We start from the raw sequence: 23,969 nt of genomic DNA, 5'->3' as shown, positions 1-23,969 counted from the left end.
GGTCATTGTTCATAGTTATTTTCTCTGAATAATGAAAATGTAATTTTTCAGTGTATGAAGAGAGATCAATCTTCTTCTCCCATGCGAACAGCCTCTACTAGTGCATGCAGAGTCTCATATTAACATTGTCTCTCCATTCAGGCATTTCTACTGCAGACATCACCCTAGATCCTGGGAACACACAGAAAGTCAGTGGAGCATACGGTAAATGCAGGAGACACCCTTATGCCTCAGAGCTGGACACTTTCTCCCATAATCCATGTCAGATTCCAACACAACTGACTTCACCAACCCCTCCACCTTCATCCTACTTGGCATTCCTGGCCTGGAGGCAGCCCATATTTGGATCTCCATTCCCTTCTGTGCTATGTACGCCATAGCCGTGTTGGGGAACTTCACCATCCTCTTCATCGTGAAGACGGAGCCAAGCCTCCATGGGCCCATGTACTATTTCCTCTGCATGCTGGCCATCACCGACCTGGTCATGTCCACATCCACCCTTCCCAAAATGCTGAGCATCTTCTGGTTCAATTCCAGGGAGATCAGTTTCAGTGCCTGCCTCACCCAGATGTACTTCGTTCATTCATTCTCAACGATGGAGTCTGGAATCCTCGTGGCCATGGCTTTTGACCGCTACGTTGCCATCTGCAATCCTCTGCGATATTCCACCACCCTGACAAACTCTGCTGTGGCCAAGATAGGCCTGGCTGTGCTGCTGCGTAGTGTCATACTCACATTACCCTATCCCTTCCTGGTCAGGCGGTGGCCATATTGCAGAACCAACGTCATCCCCCACTTCTATTGTGGGCATATAGCTGTGGTGAAGCTGGCCTGTGCTGACATCCGCATCAATAGTTACTATGGACTGTTTAATCTTTTCTCTGTTATCGGAATGGATGTGTTTTTTATCGCCGTGTCCTATACTCTGATCCTCCGGGCCATCTTCCGCCTCCCCACAAAGGATGCCCGGCTCAAAACTTTTGGGACCTGCATCTCTCATCTTTGTGCCATCTCAGCTTTGTACATCCCAGATTTATTCTCCTCTCTTATGCAGCGGTTTGGCCAGAATGTGCCAATGCACTTCCTTATTCTTATTACCAGTGTGTACCAGCTGGTGCCACCCATGCTACACCCCATCATTTATGGGGTGAGGACCAAACAGATCTGGGATAGGCTGCTCCAGCTCTTTATTCATAAAGAGCCCTAAATGTTTTCTCCTTGTGCTCTGGCTCTCAAATTAAGCAGGTTGGTCCATGGTGCTGGGGCCTCCTCCCTGAATCACTTACTGGACAGACAGAGAGACATTAAACCCTTTCCTGTCCTTACTGTGCTGTGTCAATGTGATGAACTGGGGAGTCAGTCTGTGTACACTACACTGGGTTGCCACCTTTCTAATTGCTGGTAGCTGGATCCCTGACATTGCAATCTTGCCCCATCTCTTCTGTCAACCCTCGACCCTGCTGTGTGTCTTCTCCCCAAGGCGCTGCCCCTCTCGTTTGCTCCTGTCTTCCCCTCCCCTTTTCATCTGCGACCCAGTCATCTCTAAAACCAATATGTTCTCAAATCTTATGGCAAGTCACTTAAGGATACTGGTTAGTGTTAAAATGTTAATGTTTATTCTTACTTTGTTACTAACTCTGTGGCGAGAGAGACCCCATCAGGAGTCCTGGGATCTATCTCAGCTCTGGGAGGGGAATGGGGTATAGTGGGATACAGCAGGAGGCAGATACATCTGGGATCTAAATAAGAAGATCAGAAGGGCCGTACTGGGTAAAACCAATGGTCCATGTAGCCCAGTAGCCTGTCTTCTGACAGTGCCCATTGTCAGGTGCTTCAGAGGGAATGAACAGAACATGGCAATCACCATGTGATTCATATGGAGCAGCTCGGCAGAAGGGGACAGAAGCCCGGAGCTCGGGATGACTCAGCTTCATCTGGCAGGAGTTCAAGCCTCCAACCCCAGTAGGAGCTGTTGGGTGAGGGGAAGAGCCCAGGCTGCCCGGCTGCAGTGGCAGAAGAAGCCCTCATCTCAGGCTGCCCCTAGCCACAGCCACAGATTGGAGGCAGGAGCTGTTGGGGGGAGCGGGAAGAGAAGCACTACTCATCTTTGTCCCCTCCATCTTCCATATGGCTGCCATCCAGGGGCTGATTCATTTTTCCATGTCCTTGGACGAACCTCAGGGGGATGTTTTTTTGTCCCCCTCCCTGACTGTTTAGGGGCTGCTCTCTTCCCTCCAGCTCCCTTTCCCTTTCTGCAGCATCACCGGTAGAGTCGCCAAACCAGTGGTCTCCTCTCTCTTTGCCATCTCCATGGGCCACAGGGTCATAAGAGGTACCCAGCCAGAGAATCATCATAAGTCCACGACACTGTCCCGCCTCCCTCCCCCCGGTGCTGCTAGATGAGCCTCATCATTTTCCAGTGGACACCTGTGATTTCATGGGCAAAATGAAGTTCCCTCTCCAGCACTGGGGAGACTTCCATCTCGTCTTCTGGGCCACAAGTGCTGTTTTGGAGGAGTGGAGGGGAACAGGGAGGCAGAACATCCTGGTCTACCAGTGGGCCCGCAACTTCTGTGACAAACTTTTCAGGTCCGTCAGTGAGCAACGCCGGCTGGGGATGCTCCTTCCCACGAGGATCCTCCTCAGCCCTCAGAATGAATCCAACCATTTTTCAACATTGAACACCAGAGACTGTAGGGTGGTTCTCCATGTTGCCAGTAGCTCTCCTTTCTTTGTGATGTAGAGTACTGTCAGGGTTCCCTCCCCACTCTGAACTCTGGGGTACTGATGTCGGGACCCACATGAAAGACCCCCTAAGTTTATATTCCACCAGCTTAGTTTAAAAACGTCCCCAAGGCGCAATGGGGCCTTGGGGAAGTTGATCTTGGACGGTATTTCTGCCACCACGAAATGATTTAAACAAACATTCAGGGAGGAGCCACTTGAAGGACTACTAACTATGGTTTGGAACCTGTCCTTTAAATCAGCTTCTGTACCCAGTGACTGGAAAATAGCTAATGTAACACCAATATTTAAAAAAGGGCTCTAGAGTTGATCCTGGCAATTACAGACCGGTAAGTCTAACATCAGTACCAGGGAAATTAGTTGAAACAATAGTAAAGAATAAAATTGTCAGACACATAGAAGAACATAAATTGTTCAGCAAAAGTCAACATGGTTTCTTTAAATGGAAATTGTGTCTTACTAATCTATTAGAGTTCTTTGAAGGGGTCAAGAAACAAGTGGACAAGGGAGATCCAGTGGGCATAGTGTACTTAGATTTCCAGAAAGCCTTTGACAAGGTCCCTCACCAAAGGCTCTTACGTAAATAAAGTTGTCATGGGATAAGAGGGAAGATCCTTTCATGGATAGTGTTCCCCAAGGGTCAGTCCTAGGACCAATCCCATTCAACTTATTCCTAAATCATCTGACGAAAGGGGTAAAAAGTGAGGTGGCAAAATTTGCAGATGATACTAAACTGCTCAAGGTAGTTAAGACTAAAGCAGACTGTGAAGAATTTCAAAAAGATCTCACAAAACTAAGTGATTAGGCAACAAAATGGCAAATGAAATTTAATGTGGATAAATGTAAAGTAATGCACTTTGGGAAAAATAATCCCAACTATACATACAATATGATGGGGGCTAATTTAGCTACAGCTAATCAGGAAAGAGATCTTGGAGTCATCATGCATAGTTCTCTGAAGACGTCCAAGCAGTGTGCAGCACCAGTCAAAAAAGCAAACAGGATGTTAGAAATCATTAAAAAGGGGATAGAGAATAAGATGGAGAATATCTTATTGCCCTTATATAAATCCATGGTAGGCCCACATCTTGAATACTGCATCCAGATGTGGTCTCCTCATCTCAAAAAAGATATATTGGCATTAGAAAAGGTTCAGAGAAGGGCAACAAAAATGATTAGGGGTTTGAGGAGAGATAAAGAGGCTAGGACTTTTCAGCTTGGAAAATAGGAGACTAAGGAGGGATATGATAGAGGTATATCTATATATTCATGAGTGATGTGGAGAAAGTGAATAAGAAAACCTTATTTACTTGTTCCCATAATATAAGAACTAGGGGCCACCAAATGAAATTAATGGGCAGCAGGTTTAAAACAAATAAAAGGAAGTTCCTCTTCTCATGCGCACAATCAGCTTGTGGAACTGCTTGCCTGAGGAGGTTGGGAAGGCTAGGACTATAACAGCATATAAAAGAGAACTAGATAAATTCATAGAGGTTAAGTCCATTAATAGCTATTAGCCAGGATGGGTAAGGAATGGTGTCCCTAGCATCTGCTTGTCAGAGGGTGGTGATGGCCGGCAGCGGAGAGATAACTTGATTATTACCTGTTAGGTTCACTCCCTCTGGGGCACCTGGCATTGGCCACTGTTAATAGGATACTGGGCTAGATGGACCTTTGGTCTGACCCAGTACGGCCATTCTTATTTTCTTATGTTCACTTGGAGCCTTATTCCTCCTGAAATATCCCCCCAAACCCCTTCACCCCCTTTCCTGGTGTGGAAGAAAACAAGTCCTCACTCTGCATTTGTGAGCAACAAGTCAGAGGCAGTTTTATTATGAGCAATTGCAAGGGAAGATTGCAGTCCGTGGGGTGGGGGGGAGGGGGCTGACCTTAGGCAGACCTTCTTCCTACAAGCAGCATAAGACAAGTATTTATACCTTCCCGTTACATGCACCAACGGCTAATGGTTATCCTTTGTTTATACAAACTCCCTCCAGACACTCCATTATCTCAAGGTTTCTGCTTAAATCAGCATTCCATTCTTATAAACTAAAGTGAGCAGAAAAGCGAGGCATCAATCAGCATCTCTTACAACTCTCACGTTTTAGGGTTACATTTCATTCTATCCTTAAACCTGATTTACCCTGCTTTAATTCTGCTTCGACATTCCCCCCTTTTGTGCTTATAGCACAACTAATATTGTTAAAGCTCTATTTTCATTAAACATTGTAGTTCCTTTTCCAGATTAGTGAGATCAACCTTACAACTTCAAGTTGGTAATACATGAGTAGTATGAACAGGATAGCTATTTCCATTATTACACCTTTGACAACAACAATAAAACATTCATAGGATAAACAAAAACAAATAAAATTATCAATAATCCCAATATAATTTTATGATGTGGTTGTCCCAGAGCCTTAGTTACATAACATGATATATCATTATTAGCACACAAGAGAGATGTTCTGTAGGTGGTATGGAAAGCATGTTTTTCAATTTGATACATATTTTGGAGTCCATGAATTTGACCTTGTAATTCAGAGATTTTCTGTACTTCTGGTAAGAGGAAAGCAGGTTTTGGAATTGATCAGGTACCAAAGTAGTCCAATTAAAGGGTATTTGAAACCTAAGGGTTGACCATAAATCTCAGTCTGCAGGCCAATAGATAACATAGCTTCCTGGAGCAGTGGTAAGATTAAGATGTATCTCTTGTAAAAGAAAATCCTTAATATATAAGCAACTATCATTAGCCTGAAAGATTGGTTGCCCTCCAAGGTAGTTCCTAGTCCCATTCTGTCATAACTATAATGGGAAGGGTAACAGCCCTCCTGTGTACAATACTATAAAATCCCTCCTGGCCAGAGACACCAAAATCCCTTTATCTGTAAAGGGTTAAGAAGCTCAGGTAACCTGGCTGACACCTGACCCAAAGGACCAATAAGGGGACAAGATACTTTCAAATGTTGGTGGGGGGATGGCTTTTGTTTGTGCTCTTTGTTTTGGGAGTTGTTCGCTCTTGGGACTAAGAGGAACCAGACATCAATCCATGCTCTCCAGATCTTTCTGAACAAGTCTCTCATATTTCAAACTTGTAAGTAACAGCCAGGCAAGGCGTATTAGTTTTATCTTTGTTTTCTCAACTTGTAAATGTTCCTTTTGCTAGAGGGTTTACCTCTGCTTGCTGTAACTTTGAACCTAAGGCTAGAGGGGGTTCCTCTGGGCTCTTTGAATCTGATTACCCTGTAAAGTTATTTTCCATCCTGATTTTACAGAGATGATTTTTACCTTTCTTTCTTTAATTAAAAGCCTTCTTTTTAAGAACCTGATTGATTTTTCCTTGTTTTAAGATCCAAGGGGATTGGATCTGGACTCACCAGGAATTGGTGGGGGAAAAGGGGAGGGGAGGAATAATTAATTCCTTCTTGTTTTAAGATCCAAGGTATTTGGATCGGTGTTCACCAGGGAATTGGTGGAGGAGTCTCTCAAGGCTACCCAGGGAGGCAAAGGTTTTGGGGGGGAAGACAAAGTTTCCCAAATAACCCATAAATCATTTGGGTGGTGGCAGCAAAAGCAAATCTTAGCTGGTAGTTAAGCTTAGAGGTTTTCATGCAGGTCCCCACCTCTGTACCCTAAAGTTCAGTGTGGGGAAGGAACCTTGACACATGCCTTCCCAACAAACATTGTCATGAACCGTGACAACCTCTCCTTTTTTCAATTTTTGTACACACTGAAGCTGCAGGGTTTCTAGAGGCCAGAGTGTCCATTGGCTTCCTATCCCTCTCCAAATATTGGGTGTTATTCCAGGACCACAGAGTATAAATTGGCTAGGCTCACCAGATGGTTCAATTTCCCAAACATCGCGGTGAATTACCCAATCCCACATGCATCCTCCCCACGGACCCAGCAGGATTCAATATGTGGGAGCCCACACCCCTCCGACCGGCCTGTACGCTTGGAAGGAGCACTGCGAGTGTCTGCATTTCCACCCTGAAACCCTCCAAGTATGTCTCCAAGGCCACAATTCAGATGGCATCCCCGAGGCATTTGTAAGGGCAGTAGGCCAAGTCTGATGCTCAAGATCACTCCGAATGGCCATCAGCTGGTCATTCAGGAAATCCTGAATCTCTGAGCAGGCCAAATCCCACTGCAATACCTTTCCTGCCTCAGTGATGTTAAGTACCATTCTTGTTAGCAGTTCCTGGGTCATAGAGCTGAGGGTGGTGATAACATGCAATTCACTGATAGCAGCCTGTACGTGGGCTAGCTGTGCTCCAGGAACAAGTCCTGTGGCTTTCTCCAGCTGCCCTAGTTTTTCCTCTTGCTGTTGGCCCTTGCAAAGATTCCAAATTGCTGCTGCACTATTGGCACCATCGCATAGGCATTCACTCAAATCTCTTTTCCTTCTTGAGAAGACCCATGCCCTTTGCTCTGCTAACCAAATGGCAGCCCCCTTGGAGCAATTAGGGTACACAGAGGTGACCTGAAAACTGGATAATGGCAGTGTGAATGTTACAATCCTTAGTGTGGCATTAACCATTGTCCATCGATATCCTAGCACATCTCTCTTTAGTACAGTGTCATACCACATTTGTTGGTTAACAATTCTCATATAGCTCTGGGAAGCATCACCATTAAGGGCATCGGAAGGGGAATACTGCAGTATGGTGTAGGTTAAGTTACTGGTTATCGGGATTACTTCAGTACAGGTAAAATTGCCATCAGTGGAACACATTTTCTGAGTGTGAATTTGATCATTTACTACTTGGGTAACCAAATAACAATGAGGACCCCTTCCTTCCAATATATTGCAAGCTCTGGGAACGGCCATCATGTCAACCCCATTATGAAACCCACTAATCTCAATGACAGATTCTTGCAGCTTGTTTGTAGTGATCTCATACACTTCTATCTCTACTGACCCATCTGTTTTCCACTCAATTGTTCACTTGTATGAGATACTCTGAACCTTAAAAAATAAAATTTCCAAACAATATTTAAATAAATCACTAAGGTGTGAAGGCCTTGGCTGTTGAGTTCCATCTGAATATATGGGATTGTTGATATTTGGGTACGTTACAGGGGTGGTAGTGGTTGTGGAGGAGCTGGTGGGGGCAGTGTCTGTGGCAGCAAGGCGCTTTTGGTATTCATCATCCAGAAGCCAATTAGGGAAGGCAGTGCATCCTGATGGTACTTGTCCATAAGTGCAGAGCCCAGCCCAGCCCACCACTCAACTCCACATTACCAATCACGGTCCCCGCAAATTCCTCCCTGTCATAACTATAAAGGGAAGGGTAACAGCTCTCCTGTGTACAGTACCATAAAATCCCTCCTGGCCAGAGACTCCAAAATCCTTTTACCTGTAAAGGGTTAAGAAGCTCGGGTAACCTGGCTGACACCTGACCCAAAGGACCAATAAGGGGACAAGATACTTTCAAATCTTGGGGGGGGGGAAAGGCTTTTGTTTGTGCTGTTTGTTTTGGTTGTTGTTCGCTCTTGGGACTGAGAGGGACCAGACATCAATCCAGGTTCTCCACATTTTTCTAACCAAGTCTCTCATATTTCAAACTTGTAAGTAAACAGCCAGGCAAGGCGTGTTAGTTTTGCTTTGTTTTTCTCAACTTGTAAATGTCCTTTTACTAGAGTGTTTATCTTTGTTTGCTGTACTTTGAACCTAAGACTAGAGGGGAGTCCTCTGAGCTCTTTAAGTTTGATTACCCTGTAAAGTTATTTTCCATCCTGATTTTACAGAGATGATTTTTACCTTTTTCTTTAATTAAAAGCCTTCTTTTTAAGAACCTGATTGATTTTTCCTTGTTTTAGATCCAAGGGGGTTGGATCTGTATTCACCAGGAGTTGGTGGGAGAAAGGAGGGGGATGGTTAATTTCTCCTTGTCTTAAGATCGAAGGGGTTTGGATCTGTATTCACCAGGGAATTGGTGAAAGGTTTCTCAAGGCTTCCCAGGGAAGGGAATTAGCTTTGGGAATAGTGGCAGCGGACCAGATCTAAGCTGGTAGTTAAGCTTAGAAGTCTTCATGCAGGCCCCCACAGTTGTACCCTAAAGCTCAAAGTGGGGATACAGCCTTGACACTCCCTGCCAATTTACAATACTCCGTCTCCTCCACCAGGGCCAATTCTTAATGTCTTTTGTAGTCAGGAATCCCTGGACTTTGGCAGTTTTGGCAGAGTGAGTGTTCCTTCTTCTTTCCCGGCATAGTTGTGGTGCAGGATCATGCAGGGGAGAGGGTACTAGCATGTCACCCTGTAGTGGTTTGGTATCTTTAACAGATGCTGGCTATATGATGGTTCTCTTAGTGGACAAGGGAGAGTTTACTAGCACTTCACCTTGTCTTTGTTTCCCACTGTTCAGGAGGGAAAGAGGTATCAGAAGGAGAGATAGGTTGATCAGTAATAGGAGCTGCATCATCTTGAGGCGGTGGGGCCATTTTGCGGTGAGAAGCGTGGGTCAAGGCAGTTAGGCCTTGGTACTTCACGGCGGTGTTGGCAGTCAGCAAAACTTGATAAGGGCCTTTCCAGCACGGGGTTAGAGTGGTCTTTCGTTGATGGACCTTTATGTAGATCCGGTCCCCTGGTTCCAGTGAATGGCAGGGCTGCTCAGGATCCTTAGGTAGTGCCTCTTTCACCTGTGAATAAAGAGACCTAACACATTTAATTAATGCCTGACAGTAATTAATCATTGTATCATCTATCAAATGAATGTCCATTTGGGCAAGGGTCAGAGGAGGCGCTGCTGGAAGTCGCATCGGCTGCCCTGTCAGGATTTCATGAGGGCTATGTCCAGTCTTTCGGTTGGGGGTGGCCTTCATGCTCATTAATGCTAACGGAAGGGCATCTGGTCAAATTAAGTTTGTTTCCGCACAGATCTTGGCAAGTTTATTTTTCAAAATCCCATTCTGACGTTCTACTGTCCCGGCAGACTGCGGATGATGGGGACAGTGGAGGTTGTGTTGGATCTGCAAGGCTGCACATAACTCTTTTACAATCTATCCAATAAAATTAGTTCCACAATCACTGTTGATACCAACAGGTATGCCAAATCGTGGTATAAGATCCCTAAGCAAAATTTTCACAACAGTCTTGGTGTCTGCCCTTCTACAAGGGAAGGCTTCAACCCAGCTTTAAAAAACATCAACTAATACTAACACATACTCATAATTACAGAATTTAGACATTTGAATAAAATCAATCTGAATATTTACAAAGGGTCCCCAAGGAGGGGGATGTGCTGCCTTTCTAACTCTGACTGCTTTTCCAACATTATGTTGCTGGCAGACTGCACACTGTTGACAGTAATGTTGGGCTACAGAAGAACATTTTGGTGCATACCAGTCTTGTTTAACTGCAGCAATCATCCCCCCTTTGCTCACGTGTGCCACCCCATGGTCCACGTGAGCAAAGTAGGGCAAGAGCACCTTAGGCGCAACCAGGCGGCCATCCAGGGAGCACCAGAGTTCATCAGGGTGCAAAGTACACCCAGCAACACTCCAAGAACATTTTTTTGGCTTCCGGTGCCGCGTCCTGGATCTTGGCAAGGTCTTCATGGGAGGCCAGCGGAGGTTGCGCAATCACAGCAAGAGTATACACAGCCTGAGGGGCAGAAAGGGCTGCGGTTTTGGCTGCTGAATCAGCCAAAGAATTTCCATGTGTAACTTCATCACGAGGGGTTTGGTGAGCAACACATTTTAAACAGCAACAGCTTTGGGCAACAAAAGGGCATTGAAAAGAGCAGACACATACTTGCCATTTTTAATAGGGGAACTAGAGGATGTTCCGAAGTCTTTGTGTTTCCACAGTTGGCCATAGTCATGTACTACTCCAAAAGCGTAGCAGGAGTCAGTATAAATAGTAACAGCTTCAACCTGTGCCAAAATACAGGCTCGGGCTATGGCAACAAGTTCGACAACCTGGGCTGAAAATACAGAAGGAAGGAGGGCCCTTTCAATGACAGAATGCAAAGAGCATACAGCATAGCCAGCAACCAGATTTCCCTTAGGATCTTGCAAACATGAGCCATCTACAAAATAAATGAGTTCAGGATTCTGTAGAGGCACATCCATGAGGTCTTCCCTTGGACGGGTAAGGATAGAAGTCACAGACACACAATCGTGGGGCTCTCCGTCCTCTGGCCCAGGCAATAAGGAAGCAGGATTTAAAATGGGACAGTGAGTCAGGGTAATATGAGACAAGTATAGCAGCACAAATTCATATTTGGTGAGGCGGGAAGTAGACCGATGTTGAGTCTTAGATTTTAACAGAAGAGCAGACACAGCATGAGGTACCGCGACAGTCTAGGGTGACCCTAGGACTATGGATTCAGACAACTTCACAGACAGAGCAGCTGCCGCCACAGCCCGTAAACAAAAGGAAATCCGTCTGCCCCAGTGTCCAGGGCAGGGCTATAATAAGCAAGTGGGCGGTGTTTATCTCCGCGGTTTTGCGTTAACACAGCTAAGGCAAACCCGTTGCGCTCATGGCAGAAAAGAACAAACGGTTTAGTGTAATCAGGAAGTCCAAGTGCTGGGGCACTAGACAGGGCTTATTTAATGTCCACGAAAGCTTGCTCAGCCTCCTGGGACCAGAGAAGTGGCTCAGGAGTGCCTGTCTTAGTCAGATTTTGTAATGGCTTAATTATTGTTGCATAACCCAAAATCGACTGCCTGCAGTACCCAGTCATGCCAAGAAAGGTTCGCATTTGAGAGATAGTGACAGGCCTAGGCAATTTTAAGATAGTTGCAATGCGGGAATCTGACAAATGACAGGTGCCAGGTGAAATATCATGACCAAGGTAATGGACTCTTGGTTGGCACAACTGGAGCTTTTCCTGAGATGCCTTGTGACCCTTGGCAGCAAGAGCAGTCAAAAGAACTAAAGTATCAGTTTTGCAGGATTCAAAGAAAGGCGATGCCAGTAAAAGATCATTCACATATTGTATGCATGTGGATTTTTCTGGGAAGACCACATCATCCAGAACCTTCTTTAGGATCTGGGAAAACAGGGATGGAGATTCGCCATTCCTTGAGGTAAATGGAGATACCCCATTCCTTGAGGTAAATGGGTCCAGGTATATTGGAGCCCTTTATAGGTAAAGGCAAACAAATATTGGCTATCAGAATGAAAAGGAATTGAAAAGAAGGCTGAACAGAGGTCTAGAACAGTGAAATAAGTGGCTGTAGGGGGAATACAAGAAAGAATGGTAGCTGGGTTTGGGGCCACTGGGTAAGACAACAGCATTAACCGCACAGAGATCCTGAACAAAGCAATAGGTGTTCTTTCCCAGTTTCTTTACTGGGAGAATAGGTGTATTACAAACACTGGTAGTAGGGATGATAATACCTTGCTGTAACAAAGAATCTATTACCAGAGCTATTCCTTCTTCCGCTTCAGGATGTAGTGAATATTGTGGTACCCTTGGAAGTGGTTTGAAAGGGTCAACAAGAATTTTAACTGGTTCAGCTGTTCGAATTAGCCCTACTTCGTTTGCATGCTGGGACCAAGCCAAGAGGGTACTTGTGACAACAGCTTAATAAGATCATTGCTGAGAGTTGCATTTGATTGGGCTGGCTCAGTTGTTTGAAGGGTGGCCCAGTACTAGGTTGGTATTCTCATCAGGAACTTCTAAGAACACACCGTCTGGCGTGCAATAGATAGTGCAGCCCAATTTGCACAAAAGATCTCTTCCCAGCAAATTAACAGGAGAGGACCGGCTGAGTAAAAAGGCATGTTGATCAGAAATGGGTCCCAAGGAAACAGAAAGGGGTTTAGTAGTAGGATGAGGTACAGGCTGATTTGAAATACCGATGGCACTAATAAAGGAGGATGACAAGGGGAAGGAGGGAAACTCAAAGAACCTTAAAGCTGATCTGCTAGCAGCAGTATCTACAAGAAAAGCTACAGATTGTCCTTCAATTTTACAATTTACATATGGGTCCTTTTGATCAAGAGGAATGAAAGGATGCATGATGCAGATACTTTCTCTCAGGCTGTCCTAATAGGAATTATTTTGTGGAGGAGAAAAAGCATGTGCATCAGGGTTCGGGAATGGGGGTGGAGGTATCTGAGGAGGTCGGTTCAGGCATTCATTTTTCCAATTCCTCTCCTGGCCACAGCAATGGCGCGTATTGTTCCCTGTTGAGTCAGAGCGTGAGGGACCTCTCCATCTTCCCCTTCCTCTTCCCCAAACTTGTCCTCTCCTACCCCTCATTACCCCACAGCCTCTATGTTGATAAATCTGCAACTGCAAGGCCAGTAGTTTGGTTTCAGAACTTTCTTTCTTCTCCTCTATGCAAGCTGTACAATGGTTGGCAACTGTCACCAATTCAGAAAGGGGTTTAGTTTGCCAGCTGATGCAGATCAATTTTAACTGCTGTTGAACCTTTGGCAAGAGTTCTTGGACAAAAGCAGCCCACACTGCCTCTCTGGCATTGTTAGCTGGCTGGGAAATCCCCGAATATTGTTCAAACATTTTCTTCAATCTAAATAATCGGCGGGGGACTCGCCTTTGTTCTGTTTACAGTTTTTGATCTTTGTCCAATCCGTTTTCCTGGGGCAAATTTCTGGAATGGCGATCACGAGGCGATTCCTAGCCTGCGCCCGGGCATCCCCATTTCCGGGGTCCACGTTGGGCCAGTCGGTCTGAGCAAGTAGCCGTTGTTGGACTTCAGATGGCAGGACTACTCTCAAGAGTTGGTTAATGTCCACCCATGATGGATTGCAACGTTGAATCACTGTCTCGAGTTCCTCTCTAAATTTTCCCAGTTCTTCTCTAATATTAGGAAACTCCTTAACTAAATTTCTAAGATCCCCTGGTGTCCAGGGGGCATGTACTGTGACCAAGCCTCCTTCACCAGGCAATTGCCTTAAGGGGCCTGGAACATTGCTGGTCTGGTCGGCTCCTAGTGTGATTGGCGACAGGGCTGTAAGTATCAGAGCTGAGTGAGATGTGGGAGAGATCAGGAACAGCCCTTGGCTGCTGATGTAGATAGGGCAGTGGAGGGAAAGTTTCCTCTCCGGAATGAACGGCCTGATCAGCCGATACATGTGGTGGTGATGATGGTGCTACCGGTCCAGTAGGCATAGCCTGTGTGGCCCCGAGATGCTGGGGGGTGGGGCTAGCGGCGACTGCTGCTTGCATCCTGCCAGAGGCACACCCTGCTGAGAAGCACTGTTGAAAAAAATCCACAATGTCCTCGTCTGTCTCCCCCTTGCTCCCAGTCTTTACTAATTGGGGATACAAAGGAGCTGAGGGGGTCGATGAGGTAGAGGGGTTTGATGAGGTAATTTGGGGAAGGGGACATCCGGATGTCTTGCATTTAGTTTTTAAATCCTGCACTTGGGTTTTTAACTTTTCCTGGGAGTCCTTTAAACTCTGCACTCGAGACTCATGGAGTCTCTTTGTGGCTTCCTCCCACCAATAAACAAATTGTTCCCACTGTATGTCAGGGGTTTTTGGTGTTTCAGGAGCTCCTCTGAGGTGTATAATCTTATCTAAATCGAAGGTACCTTCTAATGGAAACTGTTTAGATGGATTATCACGCGTGTAAAAATTCCAGTTATCTAGATTGTTACAGGTCCTAGGACCATAATGCACGTACATATAGTACACAGGGGTGCCTTTCGGCAGTGTGGGAATATTCTTAGACTGACCACTACCCATTTTTCAGGCACTCAGGGAAAATTCACCGGGTCATGGGGTTCCACTGACTCCCCTTGCTTTCCAAACTCCCACACAGGGTAGCCCTGGGGCGGCTGGAGTCAGTTTAAGTTCCAGACCTGATCAGTGAATAAGTAAGGGAAGACTTTTGCTCTCTCATGCTCCAAGGAAAGGGTCTACTGGGTCACGAGGTTCCACCGCTCAGCGGCTTAAGTCCCAGACCTGGTCAGCAGACTTGGCAAGGGAAAGCTTCCGCTGTGTCATGAGGTTCGGCTGACCACCTTTGCTTTCAGAACTCCCACATGGGGTAGTTCTGGGGCGGCTGGAGTCAGCTTAAGTCCCAGACCTGGTCAGCGGCATTCACTCTTCACTTATTCACTCAGTCTTATGCATTTCTCCCAATACCTGGATGCAGCTTGTTTAACCATAACCTTAATTCCTTACGTCCGGACTTATCATAACATTTTCCTTATGTGATATGCAGCTGCAACCTTTCCTTATGTGAGGTGGCAATCTCCTCAGCACCGTTTTGCATCAGTCCTTGTTGCAAAATCAATAAATGTGCATGGTGTGAACCCAAGAGGGACAGACAGCCACGCGGGCAGTCCTCCTCCGAACACCTCTAGAGATTTCAAAAGGTCTCTTACCTCTTGTCTGGTGCCTTGGGGTTCAGAGGGGAACCGTCTGTAGTGATTGCTGCTGTCTCAGCCAGGTGTTGCCATCCGAGTCACGGCACCAAAATTGTGGAAGAAAACAAGTCCTCACTCTGCGTTTGTTAGCAACAAGTCAGAGACAGTTTTATTATGAGCAATTGCAAGGGAAGACTGCAGTCGGATAGTGGGAGAGGGGGCTCATCTTAGGTAGACCTACAAGCAGCATAAGACAAGTATTTACACCTTCCCGTTACATGCACCAACGGCTAACGGTTATCCTTTTTTTTTACAAACTCCCTCCAGACACTACATTATCTCAAGGTTTCTGCTTAAATCAGCATTCCATTCTTATCAACTAAAGTGAGCAGAAAAGTGAGGCGTGAAGCAGCATCTCTTACAACGCTTGTGTTGTTAAGGTTACATTTCACTCTATCCTTAAACCTGACTAAAACATTTACCCTGCTTTAATTCTGCTTCCACATTGGGGAGGCTTGAGAATAATATACCAACGAATTGCCTTTAATAAAAGTAAAGACTAGACCCTTTATATTTAGGACACTAAAATCAATCAGGTTCTTAAAAGAAGAACTTTATTATAAAGAAAAAAGTTTAAAAAGCACCACTGTAAAATCAGGATGGAAGGGTAATAAAAAGATTTAAAACACAGGGGATTCCCCTCTAGGCTCAACTTTAAAGTTACAGAAACAGGAATAAACCTCCCTCTTAGCATAGGAGAAATTCACAAGCTAAAACAAAAGATAATCCAATGCATTTCCTTGCTGTTTCTTTTTGGTTAGGTCTGTCAGTGGGGCGGCGATTTGGCTGTAGTGCGGTACAAATCGCCACTAATATCTGGCCAAGCGTAAGAAGGATTGGGCCTGTTTCTTTGACTTTGGGAAAGGCCACTTTTGGATAGCATTCACTTTGGCCTGTAAGGGGTTGACAGTTCCTTGACCCACCTGGTGTCCAAGGTAAGTCACTCTGTTTAGGCCTATTTGACACTTTTTAGCCTTAACAATTAATCCTGCCTCCTGTATGTGCTCGAAGACTTTCTGTAGATCCTCCAGGTGTCCTGCCCATGAATCAGAAAATATGGCCACATAGTCAAGAAAGGCGACTGCAGATTCTCCCAATCCTGCTAGGAGACCATCTACAAGTTTCTGTCAGGTTGCAGGTGCATTTCACAGCCTGAAAGGGAGCACATTAAATTCATACAGCCCTACATGGGTGATGAAGTCTGACCTTTCCTTGGTGGATTTATCTAGCGGTACTTGCCAGTACCCCTTGGTTAAGTCTAAGGTAGAAATGAACTGGGCACATCCCAATTTCTCCAATAGCTCATCTGTGCATGGCATGGGATAGTTGTCTGGGCAAGTCAAAGCATTAAGCTTACAGTAGTCCACGCAAAAGCATATTTCCTAATTCAGTTTGGGAAATAAAACCAGTGGAGATGCCCATGCACTGTTAGAGGGGTGGATTACACCCATCTGTAGCATGTCCTGGATCTCCCATTCTATGGCAGTTTTGGATTGAGGAGCCACCAGGTAAGGTTGGGCTCTAATTGGGCAAGCATTACCTGTGTCAATGGAGTGGTGTGCCCGTTCGGTCCGTCCTGGGGTGGCTGAGAACATCGGTGCGAAGCTAGTGCACAGCTCCTTGATTTGCTGTTGCTGCATACGTTCGAGGGTCATTGAGAGGTTCACCTCTTCCACACCACAGTCACTTTTTCCTTCATAGTAAACCCTTCAGGCCACTCAGCATTCATCTCCTCCCTGAGCAATAAACTGACAAACCTTTAATTTTCTGGAATAAAAGGGATTTAAAGAATTAACATGGTACACAGTAGCCTTTAGGTCTGAGGTGGGGATGCTATAAGATAGTTAACTGCTCACAGGCGGTCTTGCCATAAATGGCCATTCCCATGATGCTTACATCTTATGGGCATGGAGCACCTTTAAGACCATGACCTGGTCCCCTACTTTGAAGGAATGCACTCTGGCACGTTTATCGTACCAGGCCTTTTGCTCTTCCGGAGCATCTTTTAGGTTTTCTCTAGCAAGGGCTAAAGAGGTTCGGAGGGTATTTTGTAGGTTGTTTACAAAGTCCAGAATGTTAGTTCCTGGAGAAGGCATAAATCCCTCCCATTAATGCTCCACCAACTGTAATGGCATCTTAATCTCGCGGCCATACACAAGTTCAAATGGTGAAAACCCTAAACTGGGATGTGGTACAGACCAATAGGCAAAAAACAACTGCTGCAACACTAGGTCCCAATCATTTATGAATTTATGTGTCATGGCCCCCAAAGTTCCATTAAACTTCTCCACCAGGCCATTTGTTTGATGGTGGTTAGGGGTGGTAACCAAGTCGTTCGTCCCATGAGCTTCCCGAAGGCTTTTCATGGTCCCTGCCAGGAAATTAGTTCCTGAATCCGTAAGGATGTTGGAGGGCCAACCTACCTTGGCAAAAATGTCTGTTAATGACTGGCACACAATTTTAGCCCTGGTGCTGTTTAGAAAGTCAGTATGTACAGCTTTCCTCTGGATGTCTTTTTTGGAAAAGGACCCAGAATATCCACAGCTACTCGCTGAAGTGGAACCTCAATTATGGGGAGTGGCTGGAGAGGGGCTTTGACCTGGTCATGGGGTTTTCCCACTCTTTGGCACACCTCACAAGACCGGACATAAGTAGAAATGTCCTTGCCCATTCCCTCCCAGTGGAAGGAATTCCCCAAATGTGGGGGACTTCCCCTTTACCCAGTACTTAGTTGGAACTACCAACTGTCTCTGAGGATGCCAGTATTCCTGGTGACCACCAGAAAGAGTTTCCTTGTATAAAAGTCCTCTTTCTACAACAAACCGGGATTAATTAGAAGAGCTGAGAGGCAGTGGGTTGCTCCGTGCCACCATCCAAGCTCCCTGGAGGCTTTCATCTGCTTCCTGCTCAGCCTGGAACTGTTCCCTTGGTGCTGGAGAGCAGTTCCTCACTGAATTGTGAACTTGGGCTTGGTCCCTCTGGAAGCGATGTACGTGACGGGGCTTGTTCAGTTGACTGTGAACCGCTCTCCGCTGGTGCACTATGTTGTGTTTCAGACTTCAGCTGAGCCTCTTGCGCAGCTTTAGCTGCTGCTGCCAGTGCGGGTTCAGTAGTGCTCTCTGGTGTTGGAGTTGCAGACAGGGTTGCAAGTGCTGTATTCAGTGCTGAAAACTGTTCTGGTGCTGGTTGCTTCATCAGCTCTGGTTCTGGGACTGGCTCTGGCTGGGTCGCTGCGACTGGATCCATGACTGCTGTCACAGATGTTGGGATGGGGTCCGGTTCCACCACCTTTACCTGGGTCTCTGGTAACACAGACTGGGCCACTGTAGAAGGCTCAGAAACAGAGCTAGGCATGGAGGCTTGCTTAGCCTGGCTGCGGGTTACCATTCCCACCCTCTTGGCTAGCTTCACATGGTTGGCCAAGTCTTCCCTCAGCAGCATAGGAATGGGATAATCATCATAGACTGCAAAAGTCCACATTCCCGACCAGCCCTTGTACTGGACAGGCAACTTGGCTGTAGGCAAGTCAAAAGGGTTTGACTTGAAAGGTTGAATCATCACTTGGGCCTCTGGGTTGATGAATTTGCGGTCCACTAAGGATTGGTGGATAGCTGACACCTGTACTCCAGTGTCCCTCCACACGATAACCTCTTCCCACCACATTCACAGTTTCCCTTCACTCTGAGGGTATCTGGGAGGCATCTGGACCCGAGGACCTTTGGTGTGACCCCGGTCCAGTGAACTGTAATGTGTTGGGGTTCTTAGGGTAGTTGGCCTTTACTTGCCCCAGCTCATTACATTTAAATCATCGCCCGGATGACTGATCACTGGGGCGAGGTGGGTTGCTGGAGACTGGTGTGGTGGGACGATAAGGTGTCTGGGGTTTTCCTCGGGGTGTAGGTGGGGCCTTGGGATGCTCCCAGAGGTATGGTCGGTTCTCGGGGTGTCCCTTCTGGTATCTGCCCAAACTGTGACCAGGGTTGTTTCTCTCTGCTACCTCCACCCACTTTGTTCCGATTTGCCCTGCCTCTCTAGCGGTCTGGGACTGGTCGTATTGATCAGCATTAGAAGCAAAACTTTCTGCTGAGTCCATTTTCTTATCCCATAAACACTCTTTTACATCATCATTGGTTATAGTCAGGAACTGCTCCTGTACAACTAAATCACACATTCCTTCAAAACTAGTTACACCACTTCCTTTGACCCATTTATCTAACAGATCCTTCATTTGGTTTACATAAGCCACATTACTTAGTCCAGCCCCTCTCTTAATGGTTTTAAATTTTACTCTTTAAGTTTTAGGTGCAATTTTAAATTGTTTCAAAACCAATCCTTAAATTTACCATAGTCAGGAGCATCCTCAAAAGGCATCTTGTTGAATATGTCCAGAGCTCTTCCAGTCAATTTTGCTACCAATGTGGTCATCTTGTGATCTTCAGGAATTGCATGTAGGGTGCACAATCTCTCAAAGGTGACGAAATATTCAACAATATCACTGGATTCATCATACTGTGGACATAATCACTCCCATTTGTGGATTTTTGGGAAGTGGAGCCAGCTGCTGAAGAGTTCTGTCTTTTCAACTCCATAACAGCCAGTTCATGTTTCTCGGCCAAAATCTTGGCCTGTATTTCCCTGTTTTTTTAACTCCAGGGCTCTTTTATTGTCAGCCTCTGCCCTGGCTGTTTCTGCTTCCAAGTTTTTTGCCTCCTTCTTCTCCTCCGAGTCCTACTCCAACCACTTTAATGCCATTTGTTTTTCATGTTCTTTCTGGCTCTTTTCAGCTTCCAATCTGGCTATTTCTAGTTTCTTTTGGACCTCACTTTCCGTCACCCTAGCCTTCCTACTCTTAGCCTAGCCTAACCTGAGAGCTAGAAAGAAAGAAAGAAAAAAACAGCTTGTGAATTACCTTGCAGGAACTTAACTACTCTGCCTTCAGACAGAGAAAAAAACCTCCAGCTGCTCTCAGCTTAAAAAAACCCCATCCCTGGTTTTCCAGCCCCCCCCCCCCAAAATATCCCGAGGGCTGTACTTCTGGTTCAGATTGATCCCATCAAGCTGCCACCATGTCAAGTTTCCCTCCCCACTCTGAACTCTGGGGTACAGATGTGGGGACCTGCATAACCCTCCCCTAAGCTTATATTTCACCAGCTTAGGTTAAAAACTTCCCCAAGGCACAAATTCCATTTCTTGTTTTTGGACGGTATTGCTGCCACCACCAAGTGATTTAAACAAACATTTAGGGAGGGGCCACTTGGATCCCTAACCCCCCAAAATATCCCCCAAGCCCCTTCACCCCTGTTTCTAGGGAGGCTTGAGAATAATATGCCAACCAATTGCCTTTAATAAAAGTACAAACCAAACCCTTTATATTTAGAACACTAACATTAATCAGGTTTTTAAAAAAGAAACTTTATTATAAAAAAAGTAAAAGAAGCACCTCTGTAAAATCAAAATAAAAGGTAATTTTACAGGGTAATAAAAAAATTTAAAACACAAAGGATTTTCCTCTAGGCTCAGGTTCAAAGTTACAAAAACAAAAATAAACCTTCCTCTTAGCATAGAAATGTACAAGCTAAAACAAAAAATAATTTAATGCATTTTCTTGCTATTACTTACAATTTCTGTAATCTTAAATGTATTATTTTAGTAGAAGCAAAACTAAACAAAGAGCACAAACAAAACCTTACGCCACCGCCAGATTTAAAAGAATCGTCTTTCCCCATTGGTTCTTCTGGTCAGGTGCCAACTAGGTTAATTAAACTAATGAACCACCTACAGATAAGTAATTTTGTACCTCTGGCCAGAAGGGATTTGATGTTACTGCATACATAAAGGTTGTTACTCTTCCATTATTTTATAACAAGGACTATTTAGAAAAGCTGGACGTGCACAAGTGCAGGAGTCCAGATCTAATGCATCCAAGGGTGCTGAGGGAGTTAGCTGATGTCATTGCAGAGCCATTGGCCATTATCTTTGAAAATTGGTGGTGGTCGAGGGAGGTCCTGGATGAGTGGAAAAAGGCAAATATAGTGCCCGTATTTAAAAAGGGAAGAAAGAGAACCCGGGGAACTGCAGACCAGTCAGCCTCACTTCAGCCAGTGAATACAATAAAGTAAGCTAGCCCACTGGGCTGCAATGTGGGGTCTATATAAGAACATCAGAATGGCCGTACTGGGTAAGATCATTGGTCCATCCAACCCCATATGCTGTCTTCCAACTGTGGCCAATAGCAGGTGTTTAGAGGGAATGAATAGAACAGGCAATGATCAAGTGATTCATCTCCTGTCACCCACTCCCAGCTTTTGGAAAACAGAGGCTAGGGACACTCAGAACATGGTGTTGGATCCCTGCCCATCATGGCTAATAGCCATTAATGGACCCATAGTCCATGAATTTATATCGTTATTATTGAACCCCTTTTATAGTTTTGACCTTTACAACATCACCTGGCAAAGAATTCCATAGGTTGACTGTGAAGAAATACTTTATTTTGTTTGTTTTCAATCTGCTGCCTATTAATTTCATTGGGTTACCCTTAGTTTTTGTGTTATGTGAAGGAGTAAATAACTTTTCCTTATTTAATTTTTCCACACCATTCATGGTTTACAGAATTTCTATCCTATTCCCCCTTAGGTATTCCTTTTCCAGTCTGCAAAGTCCTGGTCTTTTCAATCTCTCCTCATATGGAAGCTGTTCCATAACCCTAATCATTTCTGTTGCTGTTCTCTGTATCTTTTCCAAATCCAATATAACTTTTTGGAGATGGGGCGACCAGATATGCATACAGTATTCAAGATGTGGATGTATCATTAATTTATAGAGGCAGTATGATATTTTCTGTCTTATTATCTATCCCCTTCCTAATGATTCCCAACATTCTCTTAGCTTTTTTGATTGCCACTGTACATTGAGCAGATGTTTTCAGAGAACTATCCACAGTGACTCCAAGATCTCCTTCTTAATGGATAACAGCTAATTTAGACCCTATCATTTGGTATGTATCATTGGGATTATATTTAGCCATGTGCATTACTTTGCATTTCTTAACACTGAATTTCATCTACCAATCAGTTGACCTGTCCCCCCAGTTTTGTGAGATCCCCTTGTCACTCTTCAGAGTCTTCTATGGACTGAACTATCTTAATTAATTTGATAAAATCTGCAAATTTAGTCACCTCACTGTTTACCACTTTGTCCTGATCATTTATGAATGTGCTGAACAGCACTGGCCTAGTACAGACCCCTGGGGGACTCCACTATTTACCTCTTTCAATTTTCACCATTTATTCCTACCCTTTGTTTCCTTTCTTTTAATGGGAGTGCCTGAAACATTTTCAGAATCATATAAGGAGCCTTAATTTAATTTAATTTAATGACAAGCCTTTTGTTATCTTCATACCCTGCCTCTGTTTATATACACACTCCCTGCCCCAAAGGCGGAAGCTGGGAGAAGCACAGAATTCATCATATATCACATTCAAACTGTGTTGCAGGTAACAGCTCCATCTTGGGCTAGGGCTTGGGCTGTGAGCAGGCCTCAGGTACGAAACTCACGGGGGCTAGAGGCCCCTGACTTCCCAAATGGTGCCTCTACCCAGCTGGGCTCCCTCTGCTCCAGGGCTGGGATGGGAAGCTATTGCTGTCTGACAAGGAAAGTGCCTGCAGGTATGAGGTGGCCACAGGTGAGCAGTGGGTTAATGACCTGTCACCTCCACCACAGTCCAGCAGTAACCGGACACTGCCAGATCCCTTTTTGATTGGACATCCCAGTTGAAAACCGGGTACCTGGCAACCCTAAATGGCACCCAGACACAGAAGCCAAAAAAACCCCTCTCTGCATAAAACCGAGATGGATTGAAACCCTATTAACTTACATTTGATTGTATGAACCATCTTTATCCTTATGTCTTTGAGCTTTTATTCTATAGTACACTCACACTCCTTTTTCCTCAGTGGCAGGAGGCTGGGGCAGAGGCATCTGTCTATAACTAGGATGGTCATTAAAGAGTATCAGCCCTAACAAGATCTCACCTCGACAGAAGAAGGGAGTAACTGCATTCTAGGTAAAGCCAGTTTTCTCCAGGGTCTCTGCACAGGGGTGGGCATGGAAGGAATGGACCCTCCCCAGAAGAGGGAATAAAGAGAGGAGGTTTTGGTTCAGTCCTTCAAGAAACAGAGACTGAATGAGTCAGAAGAAGCTGTGGCAAGAGTGAGGCACAAACGTGGCAGAGGGGACTTTTTGGTTGCAGGGTTATTGCTGCGGCAGATAGACAGACTCAAAGACCCCAAAGACGATCTTAGACTGAGATTCCTACTGAAGGACACACTGAAGGGAAAGGTAAGGAAAACAAGTAGTTAAACACATGTTAAGGTTTAGGAAGGAGTTGAAAGACACAATGGGTATTGAACAAACCAAACTGTCCAAACACAAGGCTTGGTACAATAAAAATACTTGGAAATGTCTACCTGTGATAAAAGATTTGGTGTTATTTTTAAATCTCATAATGCAAAGTTAGTTGCTAATGGTAAATCTTAGGATAAAAAAATTGGTACTGATGGCAAATTTACGGAAAGGTGTAGCATGCATGATTTTGGGGAAAATCTTTTGGACATACACCTCTACCCCGATATAACGCTGTCCTTGGGAGCCAAAAAATCTTACCGCGTTATAGGTGAAACCGAGTTATATCGAACTTGCTTTGATCCGCCAGAGTGCACAGCCCCGCTCCCCCGGAACTCTGCTTTACTGCGTTATATCCGAATTCGTGTTATATCGGGTCGCGTTATACTGGGGTAGAGGAGTACTAGGAGTAATCAACAAGAAGCCGTACGTAGCTATTGCTTCTCAGCTAACACCTGC

General features: G+C 45.2%; 1 protein-coding gene across 1 annotated transcript in view; it reads left to right on the top strand.

The window, feature by feature from the left end:
- The first annotated feature begins 259 nt into the window (after positions 1-259).
- LOC135873993 (olfactory receptor 52E4-like) overlaps positions 260-23,969 on the top strand; it is a 30,557-nt gene continuing 6,847 nt past the window's right edge. Inside the window, exon 1 of the mRNA XM_065398650.1 lies at positions 260-854. Coding sequence (XP_065254722.1) covers positions 260-854 — 595 coding nt within the window. The remainder of the gene's footprint in view (positions 855-23,969) is intronic.

The sequence above is a fragment of the Emys orbicularis genome, chromosome 1 (assembly GCF_028017835.1).
Source record: "Emys orbicularis isolate rEmyOrb1 chromosome 1, rEmyOrb1.hap1, whole genome shotgun sequence".
In the NCBI taxonomy this organism is placed as follows: Eukaryota; Metazoa; Chordata; order Testudines; family Emydidae; genus Emys; species Emys orbicularis.
Note: the sequence above shows the minus strand (reverse complement) of the source record. Positions and strands in the feature narration are given on the sequence as shown.